The sequence below is a fragment of the Leishmania panamensis genome (genome assembly GCF_000755165.1).
Source record: "Leishmania panamensis strain MHOM/PA/94/PSC-1 chromosome 2 sequence".
Lineage (NCBI taxonomy): Eukaryota > Euglenozoa > Kinetoplastea > Trypanosomatida > Trypanosomatidae > Leishmania > Leishmania panamensis.
This window is the reverse complement of record NC_025865.1, coordinates 131,132-151,399: the sequence shown is the minus strand read 5'-3', so window position 1 is coordinate 151,399 and position 20,268 is coordinate 131,132. Positions and strand designations below refer to the sequence as shown.

The 20,268-nt window shown below is 62.2% G+C and overlaps 6 protein-coding genes across 6 annotated transcripts; all 6 read left to right on the top strand.

The window, feature by feature from the left end:
* Window positions 1-1,287: 1,287 nt before the first annotated feature.
* On the top strand, window positions 1,288-4,293 carry LPMP_020310 (RNA-editing complex protein MP81, putative; the record flags this gene model as incomplete). Its single annotated transcript, XM_010699874.1, has 1 exon — window positions 1,288-4,293. The coding sequence occupies one exon, from the start codon at window positions 1,288-1,290 to the stop codon at window positions 4,291-4,293; it is 3,006 nt and encodes a 1,001-aa protein (XP_010698176.1).
* A 1,305-nt stretch (window positions 4,294-5,598) lies between these two features.
* On the top strand, window positions 5,599-6,270 carry LPMP_020300 (ubiquitin-conjugating enzyme E2, putative; the record flags this gene model as incomplete). The annotated part of the gene is made up of 1 exon (XM_010699873.1): window positions 5,599-6,270. The coding sequence occupies one exon, from the start codon at window positions 5,599-5,601 to the stop codon at window positions 6,268-6,270; it is 672 nt and encodes a 223-aa protein (XP_010698175.1).
* Window positions 6,271-7,714: 1,444 nt separating this feature from the next.
* Window positions 7,715-9,094, top strand: LPMP_020290 (FtsJ-like methyltransferase, putative; the record flags this gene model as incomplete). Its single annotated transcript, XM_010699872.1, has 1 exon — window positions 7,715-9,094. One exon carries the CDS (start codon window positions 7,715-7,717, stop codon window positions 9,092-9,094), a length of 1,380 nt encoding a protein of 459 aa, XP_010698174.1.
* Window positions 9,095-10,324: 1,230 nt separating this feature from the next.
* LPMP_020280 (proteasome regulatory non-ATPase subunit 6, putative) lies at window positions 10,325-11,923 on the top strand (the record flags this gene model as incomplete). The annotated part of the gene is made up of 1 exon (XM_010699871.1): window positions 10,325-11,923. The coding sequence occupies one exon, from the start codon at window positions 10,325-10,327 to the stop codon at window positions 11,921-11,923; it is 1,599 nt and encodes a 532-aa protein (XP_010698173.1).
* A 1,698-nt stretch (window positions 11,924-13,621) lies between these two features.
* LPMP_020270 (casein kinase II, alpha chain, putative) lies at window positions 13,622-14,758 on the top strand (the record flags this gene model as incomplete). The annotated part of the gene is made up of 1 exon (XM_010699870.1): window positions 13,622-14,758. One exon carries the CDS (start codon window positions 13,622-13,624, stop codon window positions 14,756-14,758), a length of 1,137 nt encoding a protein of 378 aa, XP_010698172.1.
* Window positions 14,759-16,305: 1,547 nt separating this feature from the next.
* LPMP_020260 (hypothetical protein) lies at window positions 16,306-19,521 on the top strand (the record flags this gene model as incomplete). Its single annotated transcript, XM_010699869.1, has 1 exon — window positions 16,306-19,521. One exon carries the CDS (start codon window positions 16,306-16,308, stop codon window positions 19,519-19,521), a length of 3,216 nt encoding a protein of 1,071 aa, XP_010698171.1.
* Between the last annotated feature and the right edge of the window lie 747 nt (window positions 19,522-20,268).

Sequence of the window (20,268 nt, the reverse complement as noted above, 5' to 3'; positions counted from 1 at the left end):
CATGCCACCCACGCCTCCTCTGCTGTGGCCGACTGGCGCCATCGGTTACCACCATCAGCCAGCGATTGCTTTGCCTGTGAGTGTTGCCCCTCCCTCTTTCTGGCCACCTGCGGGCACTCTTCTCAGGCTGAGATGGACACTCGGCGAGTCCGACCTGACACCCCCTCCCTCTCCTTCCCTGCTCTCCCAGCTCCCACGGCCACTCCAAGCGAGCTGCTATCGATCAAAGAGTGGCAGCAGCAGCAGCGTAACCCTAACATCTGCTGCTGCTGCTGATGAGGTGCGTCTAATAACTCAAACATGCACAGGCGTACGTGTGTGTGTGTGTGTAGCAGGCAAGAGGCAGTGTCAGGGACCGAGAGTGTGGGAGGAGCGAGCGGAGGAGGAGGGAGGGAGTCACAGCACCGCCAGCACACACCCACTTCCCCACTCCCCAAGCAAAGATAGGAAGACTGCCGAGCGCTCCGTTCAAGACTCCAGCCAACGATGCTGGCAGTGACAGTGAGAGCCTTATGCTAACTTGAAGGAGGAGAATGAAAGAGGAAGGGGAAGAGGCGCGAGAAGAGCAAAGAGAGCGAGCAAGAGTGTGATTGGGTTGCAGCTACAGGAGGGCGCGATGATGGAGTGAAGGTGATCGGAGAGGCATCGCTGCAGCTCACTTTCTTTCCCTTTCCCCCCTGCCATTTCAAGATGCCGCTGTTCATGATGAGCTCATTGAAGGTGTGGGGGCTTTACAGTTGAGGACGAAGCGGACCCATCTGGTGCTACGCTCGTGTGTGCGTGCGTGTGCGGTGTTTCGTCTGTGCTTAGTTCTCGTCTAGGTGGCGCTTCTCCATCGCCTGTGACGGCGACAAGTTGAAGGTTGTGGATTATATTTGCTGGCGTGTGACAGGAAAGAGAGGGGCGGGGGGAGAGAGAGAGAGGGGGGAGGAGGCGTGCGCTTCTGCAGGGTCACGTAGGGGCGGATTACGATTCTCTGCGCACCTCCCCTTCCTCTCACCTAAACCCACGCGCCCACGCACCTCACTCACTCTCTCACTCTTTCACTCTTTCATACACTACCTTCCTCCACCCTCCTCCTCCCCCTCCCCTCCACGTCTCATCGCTCTTTGCCTCTCGGTCACTTCTGTCCGCGGGTGTGGCCTCCTTTCCCACCGCACCTACGCCGCAGTGCACGCACGCGGAAGGAGGCCGATGTCTTTGATTCGCCTCTTGCGTCCGTCGCTGGCGTCGCTGCCCGCATGTGGGCGGTGGCACAACGTCATTCGCCCGGCCCACTCAGCCTTCATGCATACCGCCATCCTTCGACAAGCCAGCACGCCATCGGCTTGTCCCCCTGGCACCGCCGATGACGGCCTCGGCAGTAGCCGCGTCCACAACGGCGGTAGTAGCGACAGATGTGCGTCAGCACCTCCTAGGAGCGGCAACAGTGCCGGGGCGACGCCGCGGCCGCTGTCATCGCCGCCGAGCGAGAGCTCCGAGGTGCGCTTCTACGATACGTTCCTCTTGTCCAGTGTCGACCTACACCTGATCCTCCTCGAGGAGGCGCATTACAAGCATGGCGTGTGGCTCAATGTGCCACCGCAGCTCGCGCCATCCATTCCGGACATGGGCCCGCCCGCTGTGCCAGAGCCCCTCTACCCAACCACACAGCAGGCACGACTAGCGGCCATGGCGACAGCCTTGGCGGCAGCTCAGGCGAAGGGTAAATGTGGCCCAAAGGCCAGCAGCCGCGGCACGACCGATGCGGAGCTCATAAGGGAGCCCACATGCCTTGCCTACCGCCCAACCCACGGCCCGCCGCCCTTCTCCACGACTGGCACGAGCTCGCTATGGATTTCGGAGCAAAGGCTGGGGGCCACCGGAGCAGCCAGCTCCCCCCCTGCAGGCGACACCGTCGCCAGTGCCTTCGCCTCAGTAGCGTCTCCAACGACCGCCTCGGCGGTCGAGGGGTGTGTGGCAGAGGGCGCCACGCAGACGGGAGTACACACAGTCGCCATTCGCGGCCCGGTGGACGCGTCACTGCTGTACCACTGCAGTGAGTGTGGCCGCCCCTTTAGAAGGCGCCAGGCGGCAGAGCTGCACGTGCAGCAGCGCCACGAGCAGCACGGAAGCAGCGCAGCTGTGGTGGAGGGCCCGGGGCCCGGTGAGGTCCTCGGGTACGAGGAGAGGCCTCTTTCCGTAGCCACCACGGCGGCCATGAAGACTGCAGCTGCAGCGTGCCAGCAAAGTATTTTGCCGAGGAAATGCGCGGAAGAGACGAGTGGAGAGGACGCCGGTGGTGGCCACGTCACGGCTGGGAAGGGTGTCGCCGATGCCTCGGGTGCTGGCAGGCTTTCTGGCTTTGATCGCAGTGCTGCCTACTGTTCGCCCCCGCGCGTAGAGCTCCCGGGGGACGCGCTCATCGACAGCCTTCTCGAGGACGTCTGGGACGACGTGGGGCTAACACGGGACGACATCGACAAACCAGCGGACCTCCCCACAGGACGGGCTGGTCTCCAGCAACACCCCAAGCAGGCCTACAGCAGCTGTCATGGCCGATTTTTCATTCCTAGTGTGCTCTTCGTGGAAGGCACCGCCGACAACCGCGCTGAGCTGGAGGCAGCCGCGGCGGCGCGACCTGTCGCACGAGCCACACCAGAGGGCGCAGCGCCAGGCATCAAACGTCGGCCTTCGTCTGTGTCGTCGGTGTTGTCATCGTCCACGATCGCCGCTCGGCTGCTGCTAGCGCAGCAGCGCAACGCCGACGGCACTCTCGGAGCTGGCGGCGACAGCGCTGCCATCGGTCGGGGCATCGGCGGTGGGACTCTTGGCGCGGCGCCAACCGCGCAGGAGTTGTCTATAGCGGAGCTCAGCCGTCACTACCCTAACCCCTTTGGTGACAGCCCCAATGCTACCCTGATGGAGTCGGAGAGGGAGCCGATCAACCCATTCATCGACCTCGAGGGTAAGGCAGCTGCGGTCGACGCTTCGCAGAAGGCTTCTTGCGACGCCGTTACCCAGTCGGGTGCGGCGGCCGATAGCACCGCTGACGAAGCTGTCTTGGCCCCGGTCACGGAGGAGATGGAGTGGCTGTCGCGGTGGGCAGCGAGGCCGTATGCATGCCCGCTGTGCCAGCGGCGCGCCTTACCGGATGTGATGAGGATCATGGCGCCGCTGCTACCCTCGTCGCTAAGGGCAGACATCGATGCAACCACCTCCGGTACGCTGACCGCTGGCGCCTACGGTGACGATCGAGGAGCGAGTTGGTGCCCGGAGTCTGGTTCGAAGCTAGCCACTGCTGCTGCTGCTGCTGCTGCGGAGGGGTTGACGCCCGGCGCGACTGCAGGCGCTTCCTTGTCGAAGCCTGCAGGCGGTGCGCCGCCGCCAGGCTCCCTCGAGGACCAGCCCCTGGTTGCGGACGTTGAGGCGTGGAGCTGGTACGCCGAGCGGGTGCCGCGCTTCCGGCTGCTGGACTCCCTCGAAGGCCATTTGCAGTCGAAGCACCCCGGCTGCTGCTGCGGGGATGATGAGGCCGAAGCTGCGCGCGACGATGACACTGGCGTAGACGACTACGACACCCTCTCCGATGCGGACTGGCGGCGCCTTTACCATGTTGCTAGGCACCAGAAGCTGTTAGCGCGAGCCGAGTTGCTGGCAGTGCAGCGGGCATACCGCATCATGTTCCCCACGCAGCGCAGCACTTCCGCGGAGGCGCTTCGCTCTGCTAAGCGCAACGGAATCGACTTCCTGAATGACATCGACGGTGATGCCGGCAAGGAGGGTGCCAGGAATGCGGCGATCCCCGACGAGGCAAGCGACACGGGAGATGCATCCGCTGGGGATTCGCCTGCATCGGTCTCTGCCAGCGATGCCACGGCTGCTGAGGACACCGATGTCCCTCAGGTGCACGTGCGATCGGCTGTGAACACGGTGCTGATCGGCACGGTGCGGGATGTGCAGGAGGGTTTCCTTGGCGCGACCCGCATTATGCAGTATGTTTTGGCAGTACGAGACACAACTGCGGAGTCGCAGGGCTCCGTCTCTGCAGACGAGATGGGGAGCAACGTGGTTGCCAACCAGGAAGAGGACGGAGGCACCGATGTGGACGAAGACCTGATTGTCGTGCGCTGTGTCGGCGACCTCGTCCCTGTTGCGTTGCTGAAGCAGCAGGTTCGTTTGGGCTCTACCATGTTCGTTGCCGGGTCGCTGCGCATGAATCGCAATGTCGACACCGTGTCGCGACGGTCGCACGCGTACCCGTATGTGAAGGTGGTTCCGCCCCTTGGCTGCGTGCGTGTCTTGGGGGCTTAGCGCGGTGCCCTTTGTCGGCATGTTCGAGCCTCTGTATGTGGCACCCCTCCCTCCTCCTGCCCTCTTCACTGAACCCTCTACGACCTCTGGTCTTTCACCACTTTAGCGATCATCTCCTCTTCAGAGTTCTCTCTCTCTTTTCGGCATTGATTCACGGTGAGCGGCACTGCTGCGCTGGCGGTGTATCGTGTGGATGCTGGTGTGGATAGAGGCAGCGGCTGAGTACGGGAGACGTACAAGGCTTCACGTGTGCTTTCCTTCCCCCTCCTCCCTCTCTCTCTCTCATTCTTTCTGTCTGTGTCGACGTGTGAGTGCTGGTGCTGATGCTTGTGCGCCCTGTTCCTGTGCCTCTTGTCTAGGTGATTAGCATGGCGCGGCGTTCAGCATCGTGATGGGGGGTGACCTCGCTAAGGCTCGAGTTGTAAGAAAGCTGCAGCATAGGGCGCAAATCAGAGACGAGACGAGTCGCTCACGAAGTGCCTGAGGATGGAGCACGGTGTCTGCTATGGCGGTGCCGTGTGTCTGCTCCTCTCTTGAAAGTACCGATAATTCCCCACTCCCGTACCTTCGCGTATGTTAACGGTCAACGGTGAATCGTTGGCGCCGCCTCTGAAGCTATTCGAGCGCAGGCGCGCAACTGTGCATGCATGCGTGGGGGTGTAGCCTCATTCTGGAGCTGGAGGGAATGGCGGCCAACAACGGCCAGTTGATGAACTCACGTGCTCTTTACTCTTGCCTGCTGCTGCTGCCCTCTATGCAAATCCTTCATCTCCTTGGCAGCCTTTTACTAGTGAGGTGCTATTCGTGTCCCTCTGCCGATGTCATTGCTGCACTCCTCCGACTTGCTGAGCTGCGTGTGCACACGAATACGCCACCGCGTACACTTCCCCCCCTCCTCCTCCTCTTCTTCCCCTCTCTGTCACGCAGCTGTCACCGCGCGATCGTGAACGTCTGAAGAGGCAGCAGTTGCATACCGCAGTAGCGCGACACGTACGCAGAGGAGCACGTGGCCCACTGACCACTCGCGCGCGCTTTTTTAGCCGCTGCCTTTCCACGCACTGCCAGTCCTTCTCCCACCACTACTCTCGTTGCGGCACCTCCACTCACGACCCTCCCTCTCTCCCTCTCTCTCTTGCTCTCTGCTGACTTTCCATAGGGAGGAGGCGGGGGAGACCGAAAGAGAGGGGCCGCCCAGAAAGCCTTGTTAAAGGGGGGAGGCATAGAGCAGCACGTGTACCCCACCACCAAGTAGGCACACGCTAACACACGTTTATCCCGCTCCCTTTCCCCCAACGCCGACATTCCATGCCAGGGCTATCCCTGGCACAGTCGCGCCTGCGCGAGGAGCGAAAGGCCTGGCGGAGGGATCGACCGTTTGGCTTTTGGGCAAAGCCCCTCGAGATCGTCCCAGGCAGCTGCCGTCTCAGCGGTGTCAAGCACATGCGCGAAGGAACGCAGCTGACGCTGCCCACGGCCTCTGGTACGGTGGCCAGCAACACGGCCGCCTCGTCTTCCTCTGTGTCCATCTCTTCATCGAGTGCGACGTCTGGGGCTAGCGCTGCGGAGTCCCTCACCTCTGCAGCGGCAGCAACACCGGCCGGGCTGGACCTGCTTCACTGGGAGGCGGGCATTCCTGGCAAGCCTGGTACGCCGTGGGAGGGCGGCGAGTTCCGCCTCCGCCTGAGCTTCACGGAGGACTACCCGACAAAGCCCCCCAAGTGTGTCTTCACGCCGGTGCTCTTCCACCCCAACGTGTACCCGAGCGGCACCGTCTGCCTCTCTATTCTGAATGAAGAGAAGGACTGGCGCCCGAACATTACCATCAAGCAGATATTACTGGCCATCCAGGAGCTGCTGAACCACCCCAACCTCAAGGACCCGGCGCAGGAGGAGCCGTATAGGGTGTACATGCGCGATGTCAAGGAGTACGAGGCGCGCGTGCGGGAGGAGGTGCGGAAACATCATTGGAAAGGCTAACGTATTCTCCAAGCATATTTGAGAGAAGTTGCTAAAGGGTGTGAGGGAGGGAGGGAGGGAGGGGGGGGGGTGTTGCCGGGGGATGTGGTGATCCCGTCCCGAGGTAGGCGCGCGGCTCTTCTGCCGTTTCCCTTTCCCTACACAAGTCAGTGGTAGTACCTCTACAACGATTACTAGCGATACCTCGGGCATTCCTCCTCCTCTCTCCCCCCTCCTCCTCTCTCCCCCCTCCCCCTCTCTCCTCCCTCCCTCTCCCCGCTGCGGCGTACGCGAGGAGTAGCGCAATAAAGCCGCACATGTTCACGCGGGGCCCGCCATTGAGAGAGGGGGGAGAGGAGGGGGAGAGAGGGAGAGGGAGAGGGAGAGAGGGAGGAGGCACGTGTCACTGTGCTGAAGCCTCAGGGAGGCTGTGAACCGATACGTGTGGGCGTGAAAGGGGGAGAGGAGGAGACAGAGAGAGAGGGCACAGGTGCGAAAGGCGGGGTGGTGGTGCTTGGAGGCCTGGCGTGCGGTTGAGAGGGGGAGGGGGCGGCCAGCAACACCCGTAGGGGATGCCTACGTGTCCTCTTCCCTCTCTTAGCCTGCGTGATTGACCTCCATCGCTGCTTGCTCTTTCCCGCCACCCCCTTCTCTACTCACCTGCAGCTCTCCTCGTGTAAGGGTAAAGCAACCAACTAGCATATAGGGGGAAAGAAGAAGAAGAGGACAATGATATCCACGGCACTGTGAAGTAGCAGCGTAGACGACCATCAGCGTGTATGCTAGGGGGTGGCCGACGTGGGGACGCCACTTGCAGAGTGGCCATGATGGCGGAGACAAGTCGTGGGAGTGCGCGTGCGCGAGTATTGGGGTGAGGGCAGGGGGGCGGGGAGTGCGGCTCTGCTTTGTCCTCTCTTTCTCTCGTTTCCGCCACTCACTCGTTGCTTCCCTCCCTCTTCGCGGAGGTTTGTCTTTACTGTCTCTGCCGCTTTATTCTCTGCGCTCATGGAGCCGGGATGTGCGCCGTGGTGCATCGTCCCTGCAGTGCCCCGTGGTGCAGTGGTACGCACGTACACAGACCAGCGCACCTACTGGTCTTATCACCTGTCCTCGACACCCTGTGTGCTCGCACGCGAGCACGCGGTGCATGGGCCTGCGAGCTCGCATGCTGATCTTCCCCATCCACCCCCTACTTTGGCAAACGCCTATACCCCTCCGCTGCGTTTTCTCTTCCCTTTTGCCGTTGGCGCCCCCCTTCCTCCCCCCGTCTGTACTTCTCACTCGCTCTCGTTTTCCCGTCAATGAGGGTGGGAGGAATTTTCTGCCGTAGCAGCGCGTCCGCACAGGCTTCCTGGGGGCTGTGCATGTCTGTGACGGAGCTGATCTTCTCTCCTCGAGGCACCTTCATCCGCCACCCCACCACCCGTCACACCGACTTCTCAGCAAGCGGGAAAAAAGACTGAGAATGGGTCGCGCATCGAAGGACAAGCGCGATATTTACTACCGCAAGGCCAAGGAGGAGGGCTACCGTGCTCGCAGCGCATACAAGCTGCTCCAGATAGAGGAGGAGTTTCACATCCTCGACCCGGCCGAGATCCGCACCGGGGCGGTGGACCTGTGTGCCGCGCCTGGAAGCTGGTCGCAGGTGCTCGCCCAGTGCTTCAAGACGATCGGCGCCAACGCGACGGCGGCGGCGGTGGCAGGAGCCGCTCTGCCGGCGCAGACGCCGCGCGTGGTGGCAGTGGACCTGCAAGAGATGGCCCCCATCGATGGGGTCGCCATCCTGCAGGGCGACATAACGAGCGAGGTGACTGCGAACGAGATCATTCGGCTTCTGAACGCGCCGAACTCGACTGGGGGGCCGTACACCGATGACGAGCAGCAGCAGCAGCAGCCCACCAGCAGCAACCCTCCCTCCTCCTCCTCCTCTTCGCACCCTCCCGTGCTCTGTGCGTCACAGCGGAAGGCGGACATCGTCCTCTGCGACGGCGCCCCCGACGTAACCGGCATGCACGAGCTGGACGAGTACCTGCAGCACCACCTGCTGCTGGCCGCGCTGCACATCACTACATTCGTGCTTCGGGCCGGTGGCTGCTTCTTGACCAAAATGTTCCGCGGCCCCAACACCGCCTTCCTCATCGCCAAGAGCGAGATCTTCTTCGAGCAGGTGCGTGTGGTGAAGCCGAAGTCATCACGCAACGCGTCCATGGAGAGTTTTCTCCTCTGCCAGGGGTTTCGCATGCCGCCCGGGTACGTGCCTCGGCTCATCAGCGCTGCACCGGCTTCCGCTGTCTCTACCGTCTCAGGAGGTTCTGCATCGGCGAGCGCCGGCTACGGCTCTCGAGCAGAGGCTGAGAATGAAGAGGATATGAAGGGAGGACGTAGAGAGAGAGCCACCGTGAGCGGCGGCCGACTTCGCGCCAGCGGCTTCACGCCGGAGGCGCCGTCGTACTGCTACGGCACGACTGCGTCTTCCTCGCACGTGCCGGCTGGGAACGCCGCGGCGGCAGCAGGACAAGGTGTTGCGCTCGACAGCCAGCGGACGTCTTGCACGCTCGCAGAGAGAGTCCTGGCTCCGTTCCTCTCCTGTGGTGACCTTTCGGGGTTTGACGCCGACATGTGCTACGACAGGGATGAGGAGGTTGGCGTGCTGGAGCCGGTGCAGCCTCCGCTTCAGGCACCGTACTTGGCTGCCGCCGCTGCTTCGCTGTCACTGTCCGCAGAGGTTGCCGGCGGACAAGACACGCGGGGGGCGGGGGTGCCACAAAGTAAAAAATTGCGCGTGGAGTCGCAGGTGGGTGCTGTGGAGGACGACCCCAATGCAAGTGAAGAGCAGCAGCAATGAGGTACCCCCCCGCAATCCTCCCCCCGGCTGGCGCGCGCGCGCCTCCGCCTCTTCTTCTTCCACCTCCTCTCCGCTCAGGGAAGGCTCGAGGAACACATTCCGTAGAAGATAAGCAGCTAAGCTTGCACCTACGTTAAGGGGCTGCATTGCAGTAGCACGTCCTGCAGAGCGCAATCGGGCTACACTGTGACGGGTGAGGTGGGGTGTAGGTCTGTGCATCCGCCTTGTGATGTGTGGTAGAGAAAGCGAGCGCGTTCTGGGCGACGGACGGGTGCGGTGCTGCTCGCCGTGTGTGTGTGTGTGTGAGTGTGTGTGGTTGGTGGTGGTGGTGGTGGTCCTCCCCCCCCTTCCCCGACACTCCTGCCCTGTTCCTCACTTCCCATCGTAAAGGTGACAAACTACAACGAGGGCGGTTCTGGCGTGATGACTGAAGAAAGAGGGGCGGCGGCATGTCGTCGCCCTGGATGAGATGAAGCCGTAGTTTTCAGGCCTCTACACGAGGCTGCGGTCCCCCTCTTACCACTCATGCTGTGTGAGGAAGGCCGCCTGCCGCGTCTCTCCTTCGTTCTGCGTTTTCCTGCGAGTGTGAGTCTCTCGCGCTGGACTGTTACGCCCCCCCCTCTCTCTCTCTCCTGCCTCTCTCTCTCTCTTTACCCCTTTTTGCTCTTGTCGCGCGCTGCTTTCCCATCACGTGCGTGTTTTGGCTACTGCGGCTCCCTTCTCGTCTTCCTCTTCCCCCCCCCCCCCCACCCCACACACACACCCACACACACTCGAGCTGTCTTTCTAACATTTCGCTCCTCAAGTCTTCAGCCGTGCACTTCATTACTGTCGTATTCCCCAGCCCCTTCCCCCCCCCCCTCCTTCCCCCCCTTCCCCCCTCTCTCCGCGTGCGTGCTGCGCTCTTTAAAGTCACTGCAGAGGACTCCCATTAGGAAATATTCACTCCTTCTCTCCCCCTCCTCCCTGTCCGCCCTCTCCATCCCCGCGACTTGGGGCTTCGCTGAGCAGCTTCCTTCGTGAACCCTGCGGCTGTGGAAAGCCCTGCGTAGGGGTTGCCTTCCCAGACGTGCCTACCGAGAGCCTGCGAGAGCCCTGTGCCTGTGGCCCGATAGAGACAGAGAGCGTCTGGAGCCTGCGCCGCTGGCCCTCGGAGGTGTCCGCACTCGTTCCCCTCTCGGTTCCCCACCAGCGCCTTTTTCCCTAACGAGCCAAGGCCCAGTCGCCGTCATGATCCCGGGCGGCTCCGTAGATTGCGCCCACACCCTCGAGGTGGCCGAAGACTACTACGGCAAGGGCGACCGTCGGACAGCGCGCGAGCTGCTGCAGTCTATCGTCACGACGGACGTCGCGGTGGATGACGGAGACTCGATCCGTGCCAAGGAGCAGGCGGTCTACCGCCTGGCGGAGCTCCTGACAGTCACCAAAGACGGTGAGGCCGCCATCCAGCTGCTGTCAGACGTGCGGCCGTTCTTCCAGGTGCTGCCAAAGGCGAAGACGACAAAGATGGTGCGGAAGTTATTCGAGCACATTGTGCAGTGCGGCGTGCCGCTGAAGCAGCAGGAGGCGATATGCCTGGAAACGGTGGACTGGGCCCGCAAGGAGCGCCGCACCTTCCTGCGTCACCGCCTGCAGCTCCGCTACGTGGAGATTCTCTTCGCTGAGAACCGTAAGAACGACGCTCTGGCGTCGCTGAGCGCGCTGCTCAAGGAGGTGCGCCGCCTGGACGACCGTACGCTGCTGCTCGACATCTACCTCCTGGAGAGCAAGCTCTACTACGCCGTCATGGATATTCAGAAGGCGAGGGCGGCGCTCGTCTCGGCACGCACAACGGCGAACAGCATCTACTGCCCGCCCCTCTCGCAGGCGGAGATCGACCTCCAGTCCGGCGTTCTGCACGCAGACGAGAAAGACAACAAGACCGCGTACTCTTACCTGTACGAGGCCTTTGAGGGGTTCCACCAGCTTGGCGACCAGGCCCGGCAGGCGCGCCGCTCGCTTCGCTACATGATCCTGTCGAAGATCTCTACAGACAGCCCTGACGAGCTTGCGACGCTGCTCTCATCCAAGAGCGTGCTGGAGTACAAGGGTGCCGACGTGGACGCGTTGCGCGGTATCGCCGACGCCTACAACAAGCAGGACACGCATCTCTTCAACAGCATTCTGGCCAAGTGCCGCACCGAGGCAGAGGAGTCCGGCGCCGGTGGCGGCAGCGACACGAACCTCCTCGCCGATGAGGTGGTGCGTCGGCAGGTGAACGACATGTACAACACGCTGCTGGAGCGTCATATATTGAAGGTGGTGTCGCCGTACAACCGCGTGCAGATCGCCTACGTGAGCAGCCTGCTGAAGCTGGATGCCATGGTTGTAGAGCAGAAGCTGTCGCAGCTCATTCTTGATCGCAAGCTGCGCGGGATCGTTGATCAGCAGCATCGCTGCCTCATTCTCTTCGACGACGAGGCAGCTGAGGCGTCCAAGCCAGACAAGGATGGCGGCGAGGACTTCTACGACAACGCTGCGGACGCCGCCGCCGCGGCGGACCAGGCGCCGACAACGCTCTACCAGGACGCACTCACGGCACTGGAGTGCTACAACACGCTCGTCACGGCGCTCTTCGACAAAATCAACGGAAAGTTCGACGCGCTCGTCGAGGAGAACATCGCGAAGCACAGGGGCGCCAAAGCAAAGGAAAACGAGGACGAGGCAAACCGCAAGAACAAGCGAGGCGGCATCAGCAGCACCAAAGATGCAGCCGCCGACCGGAGCGGGAAGAACGACAAGTCTGACAGTGGCAACAAGCCGACAAGGTCTGGCGACAAGCGCAGGTGACTCAGCGTCCTGTGAACACCATGTTCCCCCCCTCTCCCCCTCGCCCCCACACGCAGCGAAGCGGGTCGGGGCGGTACTGACGTGTCCCCCCCGCGTCTGTGCGTGCGGTGCACATCTTTTCTCACCTAACGTTTTTCCCCTTTCGCTGGAATTTGTCGTGACCGATACGTGGCCACTGTGGTGGGCGCGAATGGCGCTTGCTCGGTGCGGTCTCTCTCTCTCTCTGTGATGCGTAAGTGGTTGCGTGACTCATGTATCCGTGGTTTCGTGTGTGTGTGGGGAGGGAGGCAAGGGGGGGTACTTGTGGCGGCGCTGAGAACGCATGTCTCTCCTCTCTCTCTCTCTGTTGCACCTAACTCTTCCCCTCGCTCAGCAAACAACGCCGCCCGTAAGGGGAAAAGTAAAGCATTAAAGGCCTTCCCCCCTTTGCCGCTCGTCACGGCAGTGCGGCGGCGGGGGAGGGGGAGGGGGAGCAAGAGAGCGGTGCATGGGGAGTGTGAAGGGGGAGAAGAAGCGAGCGAGAAAGGCGTGGCCATGCTGCTCAGGCTGATGAAACGCAGGCGTTTCTCTGTGCTGAGCTTCCCTGGGAGGGGTGAAGGCGGAGGCCACCGATCGACATCCCTCCCCCCTCCCCCAGCTTGTCTCTCTCTCTCTCTCTGTACCACAGGCTACTCACATTGTACGGGCCGCTGACCTGAGAGACATTGCCACCTCTGCCACGGTGCAGCTATCCTCTACCCGCCGTTCACCCCCGTCTTCCCTCCCCTCTCTCTGCTGCGATGGTGCAGTGCAGAGAGTTCACTCTTTCCTCCTCCCCTGCCCGAAATGTACGCGACTGCTCCGTGTCCTTTAGGGTTCACCTCAGCTTCTCTCTACTCCCCCTCTCTTCCCTCCCCTCTGTCTGTCTACCGGTGTGCTGCCGTGGCGTTCTCTGCCCCCTTCTTCTCCTGTGCTTGCATATCAGCGCATCTTTGCTGTTGTGCGGGGACTTTGCGGGTTTTCTCATGTCTTCTGTGGGACCCCCTCTCTTTCGGGGGTGGTGGTAGTAGCGGCGTACAACTGGCCAGCTGCGGCACTCCTCTTCGAACGCCATTCCCTGTCTTTCTCCACCCCACCTACCCCCACCCTCTCTCTCTTGCGGGGGCTCGTGGTGGTGTCTAGCAGTCGTAGTTTCGTCGGCGACGACATCACGGGTGGGCAGGCTTACACACGTGCGTTCCTACGCTCATTAGCGTCCACATGAAGGGACGGTGGGGAGAGAGAGAGGGAGGCAGCGCCGCGTGCGTGTACACGGAGAGAGTGGCACCGTGGCGACTTACCGGGACCGTTGCCGATCTTCTCAGTGTGTGCTCCCTCGTGCGTACGCCTCCTCTCCATGTTTGGACACACGCCTTCTGCGCATCCCCGTCATTCAGCTCCTCCCTCTGTACAAGCTCCCTCCACACCCCTCCACACTCCTCCCTCCTCCCTCTTCCACGCCTAAGTACGCACGGCACCCCTTGTCGTGCGCAGCTTGTTTTTCACATCCCCCACACCCACACACACATCCTCCTACACCCACACGCACACCCACACACCCACACCCACCTATACACCCACACCCACACCCACACCCACTCGCGCGCGCGACGCTTTGCTGTTTTCGGACGAGCAAGCGGAAGAGAGGCCCGGCAAGCGACGACGGAGAGGGGGGGGGAGATGACGCACATAGACGCCGCTGCAGACCGCACGGACGGTGGCAGGCACGGCAGCGGCAGCGGTGATGAATCGAAGATGAAGAAAGTAAAGCCGGAGGAGTACGAGCACCCGTTCTGGCACGTGTATCGCCAACGCGGCGCGGACTACTGGGATTACAAGAACACGCGGGTGGACTTCAACACCAACTTGGCCCCGTACGAGCTACAGCAGAAAATCGGGCGCGGCAAGTACTCAGAGGTCTTTCGCGGCCGAAACCGAAACAACGGCTGCTTGTGTGTTCTGAAGCTCCTCAAGCCCGTACGTCACCAAAAAATCCTGCGTGAGATCAGCATCCTACGCAACCTCTGCGGTGGTCCGAACGTCGTCCGCCTCCTCGATGTCCTGCGCGACACCGACTCGCAGACGGTCGTGCTCGTCACCGAGTACGTGCACCGCCCAACAACGCTGCGCAACCTCCTCTACTCAAATAAGCTCACCAACTTTGACATGCGCTACTACCTGTACGAGATACTACGCTCGCTGGACTTCGCCCACCGCCGCGGCATCTTTCACCGCGACATCAAGCCCTACAACGTCATGATCGATCACGAGCGCAAGATCCTGCGTGTGATCGACTGGGGCCTGGGTGAGTACTATATCCACGGACAGGCACTCAACTGCGGCGTGGCAACTCGGCACTACAAGGGGCCTGAGCTGCTGGTTGGCTACCGCCACTACGACTACTCGCTCGATATCTGGTGCCTCGGGTGTGTGCTGGCTGGCCTGCTCTTCCACTGCGACCCCTTCTTCGTCGGCGCCAGCAACGAGGATCAGCTCCTTCAGATTGTGGCTGTGTTTGGGAAAAAGGCGCTGTTTCGCTACCTCGACAAGTACCAGTGCCGCCTCTCCCGCGTGGTGGAGTCGAGCCTGCACAACCTCCCTGACGAGCACGTCGACTGGTGCCGGTACATTAAGAAGGGATCGATCCAGGAGTCGTGGTGCGACGCAACTGCCCTGGACTTGCTTGATAAGATGCTCCAGTTCGACCATCAGGACCGCATCATGGCCCATGAGGCGATGCAACACCCCTTCTTTGCTCCCGTGCGTGATGCGCTGGCGAAGGATCCGCAGGAGCGCTACCCCGTAGCAAGGCGCTGAGCAAAAGGTGACAGGGAGGACAACATCCCGGATGTGCGGCACCCACGTCACCATCACAGCCAGTTAGGGGAGGCTGAGGGAGAGGTAAGGGGGCGTGCGCCGCTGCTTCATCCCGCATCGCTCGATAGTCACGATGAGAGGAGGGCGTTAGGTGGGCAGATTGAATCGTTGTGTGTGTGTGTGTGTGTGTGTGTTGTAGAACGATGCAGCTGGCAGTGACCGATCGTGAGCACCGCTGTTCGTAAAGCGGCTCGCCTTTTGTGGCGGTTTCATTCCTCCTCCTCCTCCTCCTCCTCCTCCCCCCCTCCCCCCGCTCTCTTCACTGCGATCCGCACGGGACGGTCTGTGGGTCTTTGTCGGACACCCCCCTCTCTTCCTCTTTTTCCCTGTCTCTTGCTGGTTAGCTGAGCTGCTTGCCATCTTTGTCGGCTCGCCAGACTCGTGTCTTTGTCGGCTTCCGTGGTTGTTGCTGTATGCTGTTTGCACTTCTCTTTCTCTCCTCCTCGTCTTCCTCCGCTATACATGCCTCGCTCTCCCTCGCCTGTAATTACCTGTGTCTCCGCTCTCGCGCGCGCGCTCGTCTCTCTCTCTCTCTCTTTCCTTGCCCCGACTTGGCCGGGTGGTGGCTCCTGTTTGTTCGTTGCTGTTCGGCGCTTCTGTGGGTGGGCCTGGACGTCTCCTGTCAGCCGACATTTTGCGTTGTTATTGGTCGTTCACTTTCGGGTCGCCGTGGTGTTGTGTGTGTGTGTGTGTGTGTGCGTGCGCGCGCGTTCTCCTCTCTCTCTCTCTCTTCGTAACTGCAAGATGAAACACGAGCCGATGCTGGCCCACTCGGCCCTTTCTCTTCCCTCCCTCTCCCTTCCTCTCACTGCTGATGAGGCAGGCGGGAGAGGCTATACAGACGGAGGACCAGCGAGTGTATGAGAGGGAGCCGGGATGTAGGGTGGGGGGGTGGGCGCTACTAAGAGTAAGGGGACGGGGTATGAAGGGGGGTGGTGGTGGTGGTGATGGCGTCGTGCAGCACTGTTCTCTCTCCTTCACCTGTTCTGTTGCCGAGGTGCGCGTGCCTGCATGCGTGTGTGTGGGAGGAAGAGGGGGCGATGTGCAGCACAGGGCGGGGGCAAACGGAAATGGAGGCTTCCCGCACGGGCTTACCTTCGCATGCAGGCTCCGCTGGACACAGGCGCCAATGGCGCATGCAATGGCCTCAGTTGGGCGCGCAAATGAGGAAAACGAAGTGCCTTAGTGATCGGTGGACCTGCACGTGTGGACCCTCGCCTGCTCCTCGTCTACCCTCCCCTCCCTTCCCCTCCCCTCCCTCTTTCTCACCCAGTCGTGCTTGCTTTCACTCGTTTCAGCCTTCCCTCTCTCTCCTCTCACGCCCCCTGTTGTGTGTCTTGGCTCAACGGCGAAACACACCGTGTGCTCGTGTGCGGTGATGGAGGCGCGCGGTCCCCTCACCATCGCGTAGGAGCCTCTCCTCTCTCTCTGCATCTCTCTCTCTGTATCTCTCTCTCTCTCTCTGCCAAGGATTGACGCTTCAGATAATGCGCAATGCCTACATCAGAGCTCTGGCGCCTCTCGCGAGTAGGTCCTCTCCCGCGCCTTCCAGTAGTAGCAGCCTCGCCACAGTGGCAGCGACGCTGCATGTCTCTCGCCGTGGGCATGCGGGGCACAACTCTGGTCATAATGAGCGTCGTGAGCGGCGAGGAGGGCGCCTGCAGGGGCAGCAGTGTGGTCACGCGCTGCCACAAACCAACGCTAGCGTGGCTGCGAGTGCAGCGCTGACATCCCCGCACGCCCGCGGCGCCTTTCATGTCTTCCTTCGCGCCCGAAATTCACCGTTCATCGGCAGCGGCAGCGGCACCGCAGCAGCACCGGTGCCGCTGCCCAACGATCTAATACGTACCACCTCCCCTCCTCATCCTCATGAACCTTCACAGCACCACTCAAGCGTTCTTCCGCACGATAGCGCCGGGCTAAGCGGTGCGTCAGCCGAGCAAAGGAGCCGCGCGAGAGGAGGCGTAGCGCGTGGGACACCAAGCGGTACCACGCCAGAGTTATCGTGGTCGTCGTCTTCACCGCCATCCTCTCCGCCATTACCCCGCGCGGTTCCTGCGAGTGCTCCTGAGGAGCAGAGAGAACAGCAGCGGGTGCTGCTCGAGGAAGAGACGGGCCGACGCGGCTCCAGTACTCCGCCGGTGCTGAGCGAATGGTCGTTGGGCCTTCCGGACGCAGCGGCGAGGAGGGGTGAGTGGCGGGGCAACCCGCAGAGTCGTGGGCAGCGACGAGGACGCGGTTGCGATGATGTGAACAAGGAGGGAGATGTAAATGGCAGCACTGCGCAGCGAGGTGGACGGCAGGACTTCAGAGAGCGGAGACGTCACAGTGTGCAGCAGCACCGTCATGATGCCCTCGAGCTTGCACGACGTCAAACTTCCGCGGGCATTGCGAAGCGACACCTGCATGAGTACGAGCAGGCATGTCTGCATGCATACCATATCTTGAAGCAGGTTGAATGGAGCCTCGTCAGGTGGGCCTGGGCTCAGCGACAAGGACAACGGCATGGCGACTCCGGACACAGCAGCAGCAGCAGCAGCGTCAGACGTAACAACGTTAGCGAGCACGCGTCGGGTGTGAGGGCGCCGCAGCTTACCGAGGGACAAGTCGCTGCCGGTGAATCCGTCCCCAAGCTCGCCGGCGAGGACATGGACGCCGTCGACGCACGCTTTTTCGAGTACGCTGGGCAGATCCAGCGCACGCTGCATCAGCTGACCCCACGCCATTTTGATGCCGTTCGCGAGTACCGCCTGCGAGCACAGCCACGCAGCGGCTTCCCATCATCCACCGCGGCCACCCCGCCGTCTCGGCCGCGACACGCCGAGGGCCCGTCTGCGCCCCGATCTGAATCGCTGGGGGACTCTCCGGGGCAGCAGCCGCTACTCTTGCGTCTTCTGTGGCGCCTGCTGCACATCCAACGGCTCTTCATCAGCATTGGCCGACGCGCCTCGCTGCCGCGCAGCGCCGTTGACGTTTATGTGAACTCCTCGAGCTGCCAGTACGGCGTTCGCGAGGTGCTGCGCGTTCTCGGGGGCGAGCTTGCGCGGTCGACCCTCTCAGCGAGCACCCCCCGGCACCTCCACGGGCCGCGTGGTCAGCCGTGGCGAGAGCACGACGACCCTGCAGCACTGCCGCCCTCACCCCCTACCCTTCTCTTCTCTAACAAGGAACTCTTCCAGCTCTTTTACGCTGTCCTGTGCATTCCGAGCGAGGAGGCCCCTGGTGTTCCGCTGTACGACCTGTCCACTGACAACTCCACTTCTCCATCGAGTGTTGCCTCGGATCGGCACGCAGCTACCTCCCCCTCCTCTCACCTTGCTGGTGTTGCGTTTCAGCAGTTCCAGCGAGACTGCATCGCGGCCGGCGCCGAGGCTGCCCGTATGCCGCTGGACGAGTGGTGTGTGCGTTGGTGGGCGCATCAGTACGCGGTTCTTGGGTCGGTGGGCGCAGTGTGTACACCACCGTTGTCGATGGGCGAGGCCATGGATGTACTTCAGGCCTGCATGTACGCAACGGCGAGCGCGCAGGTTCTCGCGACGGCAGCACCTCCTTACGTCGCCCAGCAGCGGCGCAATCTGCAACAGAGACTTCTTACTCCATTCACATACTTCGAGACCCCACCGCAAGGCGCCACCGCCGGTGACCGCCGCCGTCGCAGACACCGAGGGTCTGCGACCGCATCGGAGAGCAGCGGCGTCGTTGAGGAGGCGGAGTTATCGCCACTGCGCGTGCCAGACCGCCGGTATTACCCGCAACTGTCTGGCGCCTTGGGTGGCAATCGTGTGGCGCTGCGCATTCCATATCACCTCGGCCAGCGCTATGTGGAAGTTTTTCTGGCGTACCTGCTGTCGAGTGTGTCTACTGCGCCACAGTCGGGAGAGGCGAAGGAGTCGGCGACAACGGCAACGGAGACGGTGGCGGCGGGTATTGAGCATCTTCTCCGTGACCGCGGCCGCGATACGGTGCGCGACGTTGCGCTCCTCTGCACGGCCATCCTCTTCTTTGAGGTCTTCTCGCCTATGACGGCTGCCTTCATGGCGTACGCGGCACCACTGTGCAGAGAACAAGTGGAACTTCTCAGCGGACATGAGATCAGCTGTGTGCTACTCGCGTACGCATCGCTGCAGCGCTGGGAGAAGGCAGGCGGCGCTCGCACCGGTGGCGCCTCTACGCCGGCTAGCGGCTCGAACGCGCACACCGACTCGAGGGCGGCGGGCAGTCGTGGCGACCCGCTACACGATCCCACCGTGGCTGTTCAAAGTGCGTCAACCGCCTCTGCAAGGACTGCCGCTGCTCCCTGCACCAGCGCAGGCAAGGATGCTTGGAACACGGATCCACCGGAAGCAGCCGTGGCACCAGAGCCCTCGCCACGACTGCCACCGCCACCGCAGCCGGACCATCAAAGCACCGGTGATCACCACAGCCGCAGCCACCGGAGTACTTCTGCACGATCATCGCCGCCATCGAATGAAAAGACGACGTCAACGAGTCCACAGTCGCCATGTCATGCGCCGTGGCACCTCTTCTACGTCACACTTGCTTCCCGCGCCGGCCAGCTCAGCGACACCCTTAGCGAAGATGACGTGACACGTGTGCTGCGGGCGATGGAGCTGACCGAAATCGAGCACGACGACCTGCGCCGCGCGTTGGAGTCCTCGCTGCGCCTGCGGAGCATGCGGCGACGTGTTCTTTATGAGCCGTAGTGGATGCCGTGTCCCCTGTGCAGGGCTTGCGCGTAGGAGAGCGAGCGGCAGCAGCGGCAGAGTGGGAGAGGGGAAGTGGGGGGCGGAGAGGCGTCACGGGATCGTGTCGCTATCAAAGCTCCCGCTCCCTGCTGCTGCTGCTGCTGCGTGTTGTATGTCGACAGAGGGCCGTGAGGCGGTGGCATCAAGCGAGAGTGATGGAGGACGGTGGTGGCAGGTTGCAGTGTATGCGTGTGTGGAATCGTGCATGGAACAGCGGCTGTCAGCCGACTCCTGTTCCCCCCCCCCCCTCCCCCCCACCGTGATTACTCCACGGCGGAGCATCACATACCCTCCCTCACCTCCCCTCTGCGGCTGCCGTGTGTCCCTTCACCACCACCCTCTGTTGCCTAAGGATGGGACGCCGAGAAGATAACAAGCCTACTTGACCCCGCGACTGCCCCCCTCCCCCCCTCCCTCATGGACACGTGCTATGGGGTATCTGAGTCAAGATCAGCTCGCTGCTCCGGTGGCTGTGCGCCGGCGCGGCTATACCTGGTGTGGCGCCCTCTTCTCTCTCTCCCTCTTCTCATGCCTTCTGCCCTTCTCTCACTTCCCCCACTCGCACACGATCGAAAGTGTGCTCGTGCAGTTTTGATATCCCCCGCATACGTTTCGGAGGAGAGCAGGAGAATGCAAGCCGGCTCCCTGCATGCCCGCACGTGTAGGTGATTGCCATCGAGCCAGTACACCCAAGCACGTCCCAGG